General features: G+C 45.7%; 1 protein-coding gene across 1 annotated transcript; it reads right to left on the bottom strand.

Annotated features, from left to right (window-relative positions):
- Window positions 1-5,703: 5,703 nt before the first annotated feature.
- On the bottom strand, window positions 5,704-10,858 carry LOC144374569 (cerebellin-4-like). The gene is made up of 3 exons (XM_078037320.1): window positions 10,539-10,858; window positions 7,445-7,561; window positions 5,704-5,901 (listed from the first exon to the last, which is right to left on the bottom strand). The coding sequence occupies exons 1-3, from the start codon at window positions 10,827-10,829 to the stop codon at window positions 5,704-5,706; spliced, it is 606 nt and encodes a 201-aa protein (XP_077893446.1). The 5' UTR covers window positions 10,830-10,858.
- Window positions 10,859-13,665: the final 2,807 nt, after the last annotated feature.

Raw genomic sequence — 13,665 nt, 5'->3', positions numbered from 1 at the left:
AATGGGCACAGTCCTGTCTCCCCCAAGACCGGCTCCAGGCTCCTCTGATGTGGCCCATAAATCTGGAAATCCCGCCCCACTCCCACGGGGCCTACTCTGAGGCTCCCTCCAAGGCAGAGCTAGCAGGAGGGGCTTCCCTGAAATACTGATACCTGGGGCTTTCCTCTCCCTGGAGAGAAGTTACCAGACTCTTTGGAGAGCATTTTCCCTTCCCATGAGCCCAGCCAAGAAATGCAGAGGCAGGATGCAGGGCACTCCCCAAGGCAGAGGGGTTCAGAAAGCCCCCTTCATGAAGAGGAGCCAGGTCTCTGCAGGTGAAGAAGTACCCGTTCGCCTGCCAGGAATTGACATTGACACTTGGAGGAAAAGAAGAAAAACACTTCAACCCAACCCAAATCAATCTCACTCTTTTCCACGGAATCGTCATGTCAGGTATCAGCAAAGTTTACCATTCATTTTCTTGCTCGTCTTGTTGTTGAATTTGTTCTTTTATCCTTGCACACTATTTTTCTGATCGGGTTCTTCTCATGTTAGAATTTGCTTCCTTTTTCTTTGTACATTTCAGTGGGGAAAAATCATGGTGGTTTTTCACGGTGGAGTAAAAAATGCTAGCACTCAAAGTAAGAGCTGGGTTATTTTAAAAGGAACACTCGTGACTGTTTATATATTTTTAAATGGCCGAGGAAAAGAAACTGGGGAGAAAATAGACTCTCACAATTCACAGAGGAAAACAGAAAATTATCCAACCCCCACAACTCCATTCCGAGAGTGGAATCATCCAGATTGGCCATCATTCTTGGAGAAATGGAGTAATTAATGGTTCAGTGGAGACGGTGCTCTGCAGACACAGGAGAGAGATGGAGAGGTTTCACTGCACAACTCAGGGCTGGGAGGTGTTTTCTAACCTGAGCATGCAGAGCAAATGTGTCCTTACCACTGCTGGGTCGGTGGAGCCAGTGGCTCTCCTGTGCTCCATCCCAGCCAGGAGAGCACAGCCCTGCAGCTGAGCAGCCCTCCACACCCTCCATACCTGTTTCCAGGTTTTCACCTGCCTTCATCACTGTCACCTGCTTCCTCACCCCTCCATCCCAAAGTGGACCCTTGGCTGCTTCTTGCTTTTCCTTCTCCTTTTTGATTGGAAATTTATGGAAAAAGAAGCATGAAAATATTCTACTGGGTGGACAGGCCATTTTAAGTCATTTTTTCCTCTTGTCATGAAGATTAAAAAGTAGTAATATGGAAATCACTAGCCACTCTGCATTCATTTTCCTACATTTTCTCCTCTTATTGATTACACTTTGACAACAAACCTTAAACAGGACAAAAACAGAAAAACAGTGAGAGGTGGAGAGAAAGCAGGAGCAGAGGGGGAACCTGCTTCCCTCACCCCAAACCCTGAGCAGAGGGCAGCTGTTTGTGGGTGTCTCTGACTCCCCAGGAATGGCCAGACCAATGACCTCTAGGAGTCCCCCACCACTCCCTGTTCCAGGAAGCCCCAGTTCTTGGAAAGTCAAAATGTATGTTCTTGAGGCACCTTCATGGGAAGTAAAAGCCTCCCAGGCTCGGTACATATAATAATAAATTTTTCTCTTTATAAATATCAATAATTGGGCCTGAAAACTATGCAGAAAGTCTTCTTCCTTTGCAGGAACTTTAAACACACACTCTGGCCACCCAGCAACAGCTGGTGTCATGGATCCTTCCTAATACGATCTCTCTTGCACACACACACACACACACACACACACACACACACACATACAGACACACACACACACTCTTTACCCTAATGAGTCACATCCTCTGAGGTCAAGGGCAGTAGCATGGCCATCACCAGGAGCTCATTGGAAACACAGAATCCAGTCCCACCTAGATCTCCACCCTGGGGTCTGCGTCTGTCAAGATTCCCAGGTAACTCTTGCATGGTAGTCTGCAAAGCTGACGGAGAACTTCAGGGTCAAATCCACAAAGGAGCCAGTTTCTATCAGAAAGGTCGGGGATAGCAAAAATGCCATATTTGATTGCAAGATGTTTGAAATGCACATTGAAATCAGGTCCATGTTATAGCTTCTTAAATCCCACGCCCCTCTTCCAAAGAAGATCATTCGGAGAGCAAGTTCAATGCTGTAGCTCCCAAGCTCTGAATGCTAGCAGGTGTCACAAGCCCTCAACACCTCTCACGGTCGTTAGGTCTACCAGTCTGGGGACCTCACCGTGCTCAGTGGCCACCGCCATTCACAGGATAAGTGGTCTACCTGGGGAAGGTGGATCCCTCATGTCCAGCACCTCATCAGAGGCAAGGTGGGAGTGCCATTACCCTTCAACCACTCCACATGAAACATCCAGGAAAAGGGAGTGTCACCACCTCTGTACACCAGGTACCTCACAGTCAGTACCCATGGTAAGGGTAATTTGTCACTCTTAGACAAAAATGTTGATGTCAAAAGTTAAAGCAGTAACTAGCTAAAAGTGGAGCCTAAAAGAAAACAGGACGTTATCCAGGTGGCCAGAAACCCGAAGAAAAGTAGGAAACAAGTTTAATTGCGGGGGGAGGGGGGAACGTAATAGAGGATAACTAGATAATGAAAGTCCAGCCAAACCTGGGACCCAATCGGGATCAGTAAGATCCTACGTACAAGCTCTTGGTTTCCTTCAGCTTTGTTTGGTGGGTTTTGGTCTGGAAGAAACTGCTGGCTACAGACAGTCTCTAGCATTTGTTGATCAATAGATCAAGGAAGAGTCAAAAGAGATAGAAGCCGTCTAGGAAGGGAAGGCACCGGCATTGATGAATGCAGACAGGGCCAATGCAAATACTCTGCTCAATTAGCATTTTTGTGAACCTAGCGATTTCTGAAAACAGTTTTCAGGTCATAGAATACGCAGTGAGCGTCTGCCTTCCTGCAAGAAATAACTCAGACGTCTCCACTCCTGCTCCTCAGCCTATCCCGCTCCATCTCAGCCTCCTCCCTTCCTCATGCCACTCGGAAGATCTTCCTGAGGGCTGACTTGCTGCAGTCCTAAGTTAGGGCTTCCAATTTTAGTCATGGTTGTAAGCCCTTGATGGCACTCCTACTGTGTTCCGGGCACTTCACGGGTCTCATTTAATCCTCACAACCATTTCTTATTTACACATAAAATAACTTAAAGCTCAGACACATGGAAACACCTGTCACAGGCAAATGAAGTCTGCAGGAATTCAGCTAGTGTTGGTCCAAAATCCACAACCTTCCTTTGACATCCTCCAGCCAGCATCTCCCATCAGCCTTACTTTTCTGGCCGGTGGGTTTGGGGGTCTCCCCTTCCTAGAAGCTGGCTTCAGACAGCACCTTGCTCAGACCTCATCTCTCCACTGGGAACCCACGATTGCAGGCACCTCCCGCGTGGCGCAGATGGGGCCCCGGTGCCTTTACAAATGGACTTTCTCTTGAAGGTTCAAATGGATGTTGTCTTCCAAAATATGTACAATGGAAGTAGGAGTTAAAGCTGAGCCCTTTGCCAAAGTTATTCTATGTTCATAAGTACTAAGAGAAATAAGAACAAGACCAAAAGATGCCCGGGGGCTCGTCTATGGAAGGCATTGCCACGTTGCTCTCCTTGGTCATCGTCTCTCTAGGTCCCTTCATAGGTACCCCTAGGTGCTTCCTATACTCCTGAATCATTTAGTCAATACAATGGCCACTACCAAACACCCTCCAGCACGGCCAGCCCTGTTGTGAAGTACAGGCACAAACTGAGTAGAGAGACCCACGTCAGAGCAGGTGCATGGCCAGAGGACACCACTCCCACTTAGGGGAAAGCCCCCTCTCCTGCCTCTCTGCGTGTCACTGGGCGTTTTCATATTAAAAATCAAAATTGTTGACTGTCAGCTCTCTGAGGATACCCGGGATGGAGGCCCCATCGCCACTCTCCAGACAATTTCCTGAGGAGGGGGGAGCAGCTTCCTGGAGACAAACGGCTACTTTGACTTGGAGATAAGTCACAATCACACCAGGTGTGCCTCCTCGTGTCTCTTTGGACCAGTCCTCACTGTCACCGGCTACAGAACTCTCCCTCCCCCTTTGCTTTCATTGACTACAAACCTGGAAACTGAGCCAAGTCTCCACAGGAGACCTGTGTGGCCACAGTTCCACCTCAAAGGAGTCTCTGGTTGAGAGTAGGGCAGAATTGTTCCCCAAAGTCTTCACCTTGAAGACACTGGTCCTCATCCTCGCCACTGTTCTTCACACGGTGAGTGACCCTGCAATATTCTAGGGCATCTTTCCCACCTAACTTCCTAACAGTAAGTCCTTCTGAAAGAAGAGTTTACTGAGTTCATTGATTCTCTTGGCAAGCTTGCAACACTTGGCTTTGAACAGATTAAACCCAGTAAAGATTTCCAATATCAAATTGGAGGACATTACCTGAAAATTCTGTTTTCTTAAACTCCAGGAGAAAAGAATCAAGAGGAAAGAAGGAAAAAAGGGAGGGAGTAAAAGAGGGAGGGAAGGAAATGAATCATATAGAAGTGCATATTTTCAAATCTGAAAGGACAAAACAATTCAACTAACATATATTAACCTTTATTCTATAACAGACATAAATAATTTTATGAATTCATATGGCCTATCCAAAAGACAAAATAAAATATTGCACTAAATTTAGATATGGGATATTTGGATTTACAATCAGCTAAACAGATAAATATATACAATTTAAGGAGTTAAGGCAAAACCAGATGATACTTCAAACATGACAGAAGGTTTGAAAAATAGGTGTGATTAAAAACAAGGGCATCCCATCTCCAGTTAATAAAGCCATCATGTCTAAGGAAAAAAAAATCCCTTAGGTTTTTAATAAAGTAGTTATTATCAATCATGTTAATTAAAGTTGAGCAATAAAGAATAAGATTTCCCACAGAGGAGAGCTGTTTTACCAAGGTTTGGGGACCGAGCACTTAGAATTTGCGTAAGCAACTTTTTCCTTGTCAGATTTATGATCTATTTTTCCTATTAGAAAATATAATTTGGAAAATATGACTCTTTCACATATATAATTAAAATACAATTATGAAGCATTCTTTTCTCTTTCTTTTCTTTTTTCTTTTCTCTCTTTTCTCATTGAAGGAAACCATACAGGTGATCCCATAGCCAAGGTAAGTTTCCAGGCAAGCCATCTATTACCTTCTTTGTGGAAAAAACACAAAACCAGTCACTAAAACCCATTCCCAGTTTCTTTAAGAAAACAGAACAGACGAATTCCAAAGAAATAAAAAAAAGCATAATCAATATATCCACACAGAGTACAGTTCTTTGGCAGCATCACATGAACCATTGACTGAAGCCAGAACTTTTAGAGTGCTCTAATTCCTAGACCCGGTTGCCAGTCTTTAAAAATAAATAAATAAAAATTCACATCTGCAACGAATTCAGTAATTCCAGGAAATATTTAAATTCAGAACAAACCTTGAGATAGCTTTTGACTGTTACAGGTGAGCATAGATAAGCATGATCTGCTTTGAGTCCCAATCCAAATATATTCAAACATACACACACATGAAAATAATCTGAAATTTTGTGTTGGTTCGGACAGGTCTAGAATCCTTAAAGAGAATCTATATTCACCCATGAGAAACCAATAAAAGACATGAATCCAGGGATGAAAAATGATCTTCCAATAACTCAGGAGTGGGCTGCCCCTCACCTGGATAAACGGAGAAGTCAGATTCTATAGGGAGAACACCAGGAAGCTGGAGAACGTGGAATACTGCCAGCCTCCAACCAAGTTACCTTTCTCCAGTTTTAGGTAAACCTTGGCCTCTTTGTCCAGGTAGAGTAGGACTCCATTTGTGGCAGCTTCGCGAGTCACATCTTTGTCCCCAGCAAATGCAGATATTACTGGTTTTCCATTTAACATCAAGTTCACCTACAAGGAAAAACAAAATCAATACGGAGCTCTCTTTAAAGTTAAGAGGGGATGAGATGACCCACTGTGAAGTATCCAGGAAACATATCCCCCCTCTTTCAAATTAGTCGACTGTGGGGTCAGATTATGTATCTACTGAGTTGATTTTTTTATTTCTCCCACAGAAATTTCCTTACATTCCTACACACACACACACACACACACACACAATACCACCCAGAGAGCAACCTTGTGGAAGTCCTGTGAACATGGGCTTCTCAGCATGCCCACTAAGGTTACTCCTGTCCTTATCCTCCACAGACCCTCTGGGATGAAGAGGGCGGGGCTTGGAGCCCTCCAGTGCTCTTGGACCTGATAGACCAGACGCAGCCAGAGTCTACTAATTCCTTTGCAGGTTTCCACCAACTACAACCTACACAGCTCTGAAAATCATTTGAAATAACAGAGTGCGTGCACATGAATGTGCCTGTGAGTGTTTTCTTCTTCTATTTTCCCTCATAAGAAAAGTGGGCTAAAAATAATCACCACTGCCACTAAAAGAAAGCTTAATGATGGATAATTAGCAAAAGAATGGATTCAGACTTGTATTAACTTTTTTCCCCCATACTGTGATTTTGATTGTGTGTCAAACATTACATAGATTTCTAAATATTGGAGCTTGGAAAAAGTTTTCCCATGAAAGTAAATTTGCTTACTAGAGAGTCACTCCTTTTTAGTTTAGAAGTAATATGAAATGAATTAAATCCAAGACTGACCAAGTTAGCCATTCTCTAGGCAGGATAAGTAGATGGAGTGTAATCTACCATTCCCATGGTCATAATAGATTAAATAACTATCAAGCATAAGATAAAATGTTACCCTAGAATTCCATTAAAATGTGTTCTTGTTATTTGTCATTAGCATATTTCAATATCACAGGAAAATAGCTCCATTGCTGTTTTTGAGTGGGAGGGCAAGCCCATTATCTAGAACAACACAGGCCTACTTCCAATCATGTACCCGCAACTGATAAGAATTCACTACCACCAAAGTAAGAGGGTAAACTAAAGTGTAAATGCAACATTTCATTTAAAAAGAATACCTAATTGCTGTCTTCCACAAGTTTATGTGGATAGTTAACTATATCTCATAATTTTTTAAACGAGAACAAATTTGTTTTATTTACTTAAAATGAACTTGCAAAGCTCTGCTGGTTTTATAAATTTTTTCATTACAAGTTCAAATAATTTTTACATGCACCAAATGAAATCAAGATCTTAAAGAGATTTGTGTCACTAAATTTTTACCAAACCATATTTTTTAAATGTTTGGATATCAGTTAGGTAATAGCTTTGCTTTTCTACGTGCTTTTTGTTACATGCCTCAATAGGCATTGTATATAAAGAAGAAAATTGGAAATGAAGTGTTTTAAAAAACAAACTATAAATATGGCTGTTTATTTTAATGATGAAAACACATCTTTGAATAAATACTTAAAAACATAACCCTCTAGAGATAAACACAGTTGTTTAGGGAGACAGAGAGAATGGGTCAGAACACATACCTGGATTGTTTGGCTCTGGTAGACTTTAATTACTTGAAAACTGAAACTGTAAATTCCTTTCCTTGGCGCTACAAAGACAGACTCCAATGTGAAAAAATTACCCACATTAACTAGGATCTATAAACAAAAATAATAAATAACAGTAAATTATTATAATACTTTTTTCTATAAGGAAAATATATTTCCTTCCTCCCTTCCTGCCTTTTATCTTTCCTTCCTTCCCTCCCTCCTCTTTCCTCAAAAACTAACTTCAGTAACCACAGAGCATAAAACATCTTTCCTCTTAAGAGACTTGGACCACACACTTGTGTATTGGAAGGCTCCTCTTTCTTTTAAACAGTACAGAAAAAAAAAATAAAGTAAATGTTTTGTATTTGTGCCTCAATTTCTAGCAGGGTTCAATGGTTCTGGAAACATCTGAGAAACATATGAGGGCTTAAAGTATTAATTTTGCTCTGAGAATCAGATAAAGGGCATCTGCTATGGAGATACATTCCCACCATCCACAAGTCTTTGCAATATCCAGAAATGAGGTTTCCAAGCCAGCCAATCGACATCTGTGGTCTCTCCGCAGTCATCCCTGGACATCTCACACAGAGCCATGGGTACCCCTCCTCTGTGTGACATAATCCTTGACACTGAACGGTTGGTGCATAAAGTAATATGAATGCCTGGCCCTTCCCTGAGCCTCTACCGGAGCTCTCCTAAGATCCATGGCCATTTTATTTTTTCATGTGCCATCTAAACCTGAATTGTAATATTTTGGCAATGAGTCAGCCCTTCTCGGGTGCCAAAGAATAGAGAGTGAATGAGGCACAGTGGGATAGGTGGCCTTTCTGTGTTCCTCTCAGTGTCACACCTTATCCTCCTATCAATCATCTGCTCTTTATTTAATGTCCCCCCAAAAAAATGAAAAATGAAAAGTGGAACAAGGCTCTGTTTTGAAGAGGGCAGCAGTGGGCTTTGTAGCCCAGGATGTTCAGCATGGTTCTTCTGGTTAGAGCATTAACTCTGAATTTCCATAAGTGACCTCATAAGCTAGGTTTGCAATGCCACATAGGTCAGTCGCTTCCTACGAGAAGGGGGGCAGTAAAATAACAAGGGCTTCTTCACATCTCTCCAAGACACAATCTGTAAGTGGCATTCAAAAAAAATCAGAAATCCCTATAAAGATACATTCTCTAAGTATCAGTGGCAATATGCTACAATGTCTTTTAAAGGCTGCTTTCTTGTCAAAATTAATACATTTTCATGCCTCTTGCATAATTTCCTAAAAATGCACTACTGGCTCTGAGCAACAGTGCCATGACAGTCAGGCAGGTGTACCAGGCTCAACGCCTGCCTTAACATACATGTAGGTGTGTGATTTTATTGAGATTCCACCCTCTTCCCAGTAAGCATCAAATTTCTTTTCTCTGACCTGATGATGGATGATCTTTCAACAAGTCACCTGCTGTGCAATAATCCCCAACAGAGGCTGCACAAAGAATTTTTTTTCAAGCACATTTAAAATAATTTCAGGTGCTTAGGAGGAACTTCCTGGCTCAGATATAAGTAGTATAATTCATTAGCAATAATGGAAATAGCAGATTAGTGTTGACTACACGTAAAGCAGGGTGTTGACTCTACATGGTAATTGGACTATCCAGGCACATCAAATTTATAACTAAATGAGTCTTGTTGTCTCCAAGATGTGTGGCTCCCTGCACAGAAGAGCAAACCCTTCTCCTCTTCTAATTGACAGGAAGGTAATTGAAAAGCACACTCCATTCAGAGGGTAGCAGGATGCTCACAGTATTCCAACATTTAATTAATGCATCAAAATTCAAACCAGCAATGGTGCTCCACTTTATTTCCATCACACTGGAAAATACAGCACCAAAACGCCCAAAGGGCTACTTAATTAGTTACAAATTATGGCTATTCCATAGTAATTCCCCAGAGAGACATACTCTGTCTTTGACCAGATGGAGAAGGCATCACTTAGGAAAATTGAGTAGGGACCACAAATGTCACCTCATCCTTTCCTGGCACATCCTACAGCACTGTTTAACCTGTGCTCCAGCACACAGTGCTTTGCATACGACTGAAGTGTGACTTTGGAATTTTAAGAGAGTCTGGGTACCCTTCGGGTTAAAATGAAAACTCTGGAGTCAGTTTTCTTCCTTAGGACGCTTTGCTCCAGCTAAGCTGATATCCTGGGGTTTCTCATCACTGCCAAACCGCAGAGCACCAAGCGGCAAAACAAAACAGAAGACCCAGCGTTCAGGAGTCTCGCCTCCATCCCCTGCCTTGCACCTCACTGTCTGTCTTTGCCCAGTGATTTGCAGTTCGCTGAAAGGACTGAAGCCCAGGAAGCGGGAACCATCTCCCCAGCGCTTCCCTGGGGGATCCTTGTGGATTCCCCATTCCTTTTCCTCCTTCCTGAGCAACTTTTCTCTGGTCCGCAGGAAGGGCGTGTAGCCTACTCTAAGCAGCCACAGCTGCGCCCAGATCGTGAAAGAGGACCTCAGCCTCTCAACTGAGAAGTGAGATCTGAACCCCCAATCCCCACCCCAGCCATCCTCTGCGGCCACCTGCCAGATCTCTACTCAGGGTGTGGAGACCCGGATCTCTCTTGGGGGAGAAGCTTCTCCACCTGGAGAAACAAGTCAAACATTTATCCGAAGTCCGCGAGGGCATCACAGAACAGCTTGTGCCACACAAGCAGCGGAGTCAGCCAGAGCCAAGGGGCGAAGCTCTGCCCAGGAGATCCCCGTTTCCAGGGACCAGATTCCCCAGGATCCCGCTGACCTGTTGCTGTTAAACTTGTCCTGTGCTCTAGGGGCCGGCCTCTGCGCTCCCAAGCCTCTCCCCCACCGTGCTGCAGCCTCAGTTAGAGACCAAGAAGGAATGAGGGCCAGGGGTGGGCCAGGGGTGTCACATCAGAAGTTTCAGGCTCCGACATATTTGGGAAGGCGGGTGTCTAAATGAATCCGCACATCCCAATCAAAGGAGCTTAGCCCCACCAGGCAGCCCCTATCTGAGATTCCTTGAGATTACCCACTCAACCGCCCACCCGACTCCGGGTGCCCCGAATCCCTTGGGGTCTAACCTGATCGAAGTAAATGATGCACGTTTTGTTGCTCATCTCTGATGGCTCGTGGTTGGTGCTCCGCATGGCTGAAAAGGCCACCTTGGATTTGGCCGCCCGGACAGATATCCCCAGAGGGGAAGAAGAGGAGCCCTTGGAGTCCATGGCTGGGTTCGAGTCGCACACTACCAGACACTTGCCCTCCAGGACGATGGGCTCGGTGTCGTTCTGCGCCCAGACGGGCAGCCCTGGCAGCGTGAGGGCCAGCAGAACGGCCGGCACCACGGACAGCCCCTGGCGCACGGAGCCCATGGCAGCGGCAGCCAGCTGGGGCTTCTGCTTGCCGGCGTCGCCTCCAACCCTGGGATCCTGGAGCTCCGAAAGATGCCAGTGGCTAGATGGACAGCGCTGCAGGAACGAAGGCGGCGGCGCGCACACTTCCACCAATTCTGTGGGCTGAAGTCAAAGTCTCCCCTCGAGCTCTCTCGCTGGCTCTGTTGTTACCTTTGTCCTTTAAGGAGCTCATGCAGAATCCCTATCTACCCTCCTCAGCCCAAGAATCAGCCCTGCCTGGGGCCCCTGCACCCACCCTTATTCTTCTTCCACATCTAAAAGTCTCCAAGCTCTCACAATCACACCTCAATAGAAAAATAAATAAATAAATTTTAGCTCCAACCCAAGCACCCCCAGATGAACCCCGGAGCAGGAAAGACCGTGAGGACTCAGAGAAGCCGCAAGAGCGGTGGGGGCCAAGCGGTGCAGTGTAGGTCCTGTGTGAGTCTAGCTTGCGCAGGGGCGAATTACAGAGGCTGGAGGTGTTTCCTGGGCTGAGAAGAACGTGAGCCTGTGTTCGCAGCCAGGATGCTGGCCATTCTCGCTTTCCTTTGGTCAAAAATTCCCCGAAGCCTGGAGTCACTCCGACATAGGTAGGCAGCGGCGAGACCGCACTGAAAGCACAATTTCCTGGGATCAGTTCCAAGGTGCAGGGCAGCTGGGCTGGCGGGGTCTCTCTTCCCCAGTCCCTGTGCACAACTTTCTCTCCTCACGCATCCGGGAGAGGGCGAAGTGGGCACCCACGAGCTATTTATAGGAGCACAGCGTCCAGCTGGGGTTGGCTTAAAGCTCGACCCGCCGGCTCCGGGGTAAAGGAGCAGAAGGCGTCCGGTGACCCCAGCGACCCCAGCTAAGCAGCTCCTGCCTGACGTTTAACGTACCCGGTAGCAAGCGGGACTCACAACACTGCTGGTTGACAAGGTCTGAGGCCACCTACCCCCCAAGATCGCGCGGCGCTGAATGTGTGTGCCCAGAGAGAGGCGCCCACAGCCCCGCGCTTCCCCAGCTCGGCGCCAGGTCGCCCTCCCCAGCGTGGCACTGCGTCTCTAAGCACCCTCCGAACCGAGCGCGGCGCCGCCAGCAGGGTTGCGGAGATAGATGGGCTGCGCCGCGGATTCACGGGCCCGCTGCCTGGAACACAGGGACCCACCCGTGCCCTCACCGTGCCTAGCCGGAATTCCGTCCTATAGAGCCCTCGGGCCTGGTGAACTTAGGGAAGCCTGGGGACAGACCGCGGCCCTTGGGGGCGGCTAGGAGGAGGTGCCAGATTCCTTCCTTCTGCTCAGGGAAGATGCGCCTCTGAAGCCGCAGGGGCGCGCGCCTTTCCACTTGCACCGCTAATTCAGCCCTAGCAAGGCCAGAAAAAGTGAAAGGGAGGCAACTCAGCCAGAATAAGTCTTCAGAAACTGTACCTCTTTTAAAAAATCGAAGAAAATAAACACAGCAACTTTCTCCGGTCTTGATGTGCCTCCCTTCTCCCTATGCCACCCCACTGCCATCTTGGCCTCTGATTGGCAAGCGTTATCTTCCTCTTCCGCAGCCACCAAGAAGAAGTAGAAGCTTGTCTCTGTGATGGACAATGTGAACTTGACCAAGTCACTGTCTTTGAGAGGGTGTAACTGCACTAAGAGTCTCTTCCACTTTCCAGGTCTATGAGCTTTGGGGACATGGCTCTCGGTACCAAATTCCCTGACTTCCATATGCCAGAGGGAAGGCACCAAGTCAAAACAGCATCCTCATCCACAACATCAGCCAGGTGGAGCTTCTTGAAATGTATTGACCACTTATCAGTTGAAGAGATATGTGTTGAGTCATTGTCCCTGGGGTGGATCACTCTCCACTAAGTTCCTAGTAAACATTCTCCTTATCATGGCATTCAGGCCCATCCAAACAGAAGCCAGATCTGGATCTCCAGTCTTCTACCCTATTAAGGTCCTTTCTGAGGCCAGGTTTGGGTCATAAGCACTATGCCACCATTCCACTTGTTAAAATTGAAGATACTCCTGCAAGCTGGTCATCCCCTGGTTCCCATCTCCCTAGAATCTTGCAACTATTGATTTGATGCCTGGCACCACAGGGCCTCCAGATTCTGTTCCAGTGGGACAGTGTCAGTTTTGAGTGGCAGTTACCATGCTATTTGTTACAATGCTAAATGTCACCAATCTAAGTTGGAACCAAACAGGTAAACTGGTTGGTGCCTTTTGAAGATGGCCATCATCTGCCCATCACTGATGCCCACCCTAGACTTTCACAGCTTCCCACCTGACTCCTCTCTGCACTTTGAAACTCCCTTTCAGATTTCACCACAGGCTTCCTGGATGACATCTGAAATTGTCTTTTCATTTGATGCTGTCTTGAGAGCAGGTGCTGAATCAAATTTGGTTCCTCTTTTTCCTCCTGTAGGGGCAAGCACTCTGCCTTCCCTATTCAAGACAGATATTTAGTTACTAAGCCAAGCCTTGGGCTGTTTGATGTCCAGCTGGGAGGAGTTTAAGAAAACGCTCTGTTGACTATAGGATTGTTAAATATGCAATAAGCTGTCTTTTCCATCAACCACAATATATTCTCTCTGCATCCTTTTCTCCTCTAGGCATTTCCTTTCTCCAAGAACTCAGATTTTTTTATAAATTTCTTCTTTTCTCCTCTTTCCCTTACTGAAAGTTTTCATTTGTAGCCCCTAAAGCTAACCGTGATCATATTAAGGCCTCAATAATTGAGAAAGGAATGACTGAATACCTTCAAATGAAATGTAATTTATTTGTCATTCATCTTGTTGAATAAGCTACTTTAAGTGAATCTCAGTAAGATTTAAATT

Source organism: Ictidomys tridecemlineatus, unplaced genomic scaffold, assembly GCF_052094955.1.
Source record: "Ictidomys tridecemlineatus isolate mIctTri1 unplaced genomic scaffold, mIctTri1.hap1 Scaffold_75, whole genome shotgun sequence".
Classification (NCBI taxonomy): Eukaryota; Metazoa; Chordata; class Mammalia; order Rodentia; family Sciuridae; genus Ictidomys; species Ictidomys tridecemlineatus.
This window is presented reverse-complemented; position numbering and strand designations above follow the sequence as displayed.

Excerpts from the sequence above, each read along its gene's own strand:
- LOC144374569 (XM_078037320.1), bottom strand. The coding sequence starts at position 10,829 with ATGGGCTCCGTGCGCCAGGGGCTGTCCGTGGTGCCGGCCGTTCTGCTG. Across the intron at positions 7,562-10,538 it reads GCATCATTTACTTCGATCAG|ATCCTAGTTAATGTGGGTAA; the intron begins GTTAGACCCCAA and ends TTTTGTTTATAG. Across the intron at positions 5,902-7,444 it reads ACCAGAGCCAAACAATCCAG|GTGAACTTGATGTTAAATGG; the intron begins GTATGTGTTCTG and ends TTTTCCTTGTAG.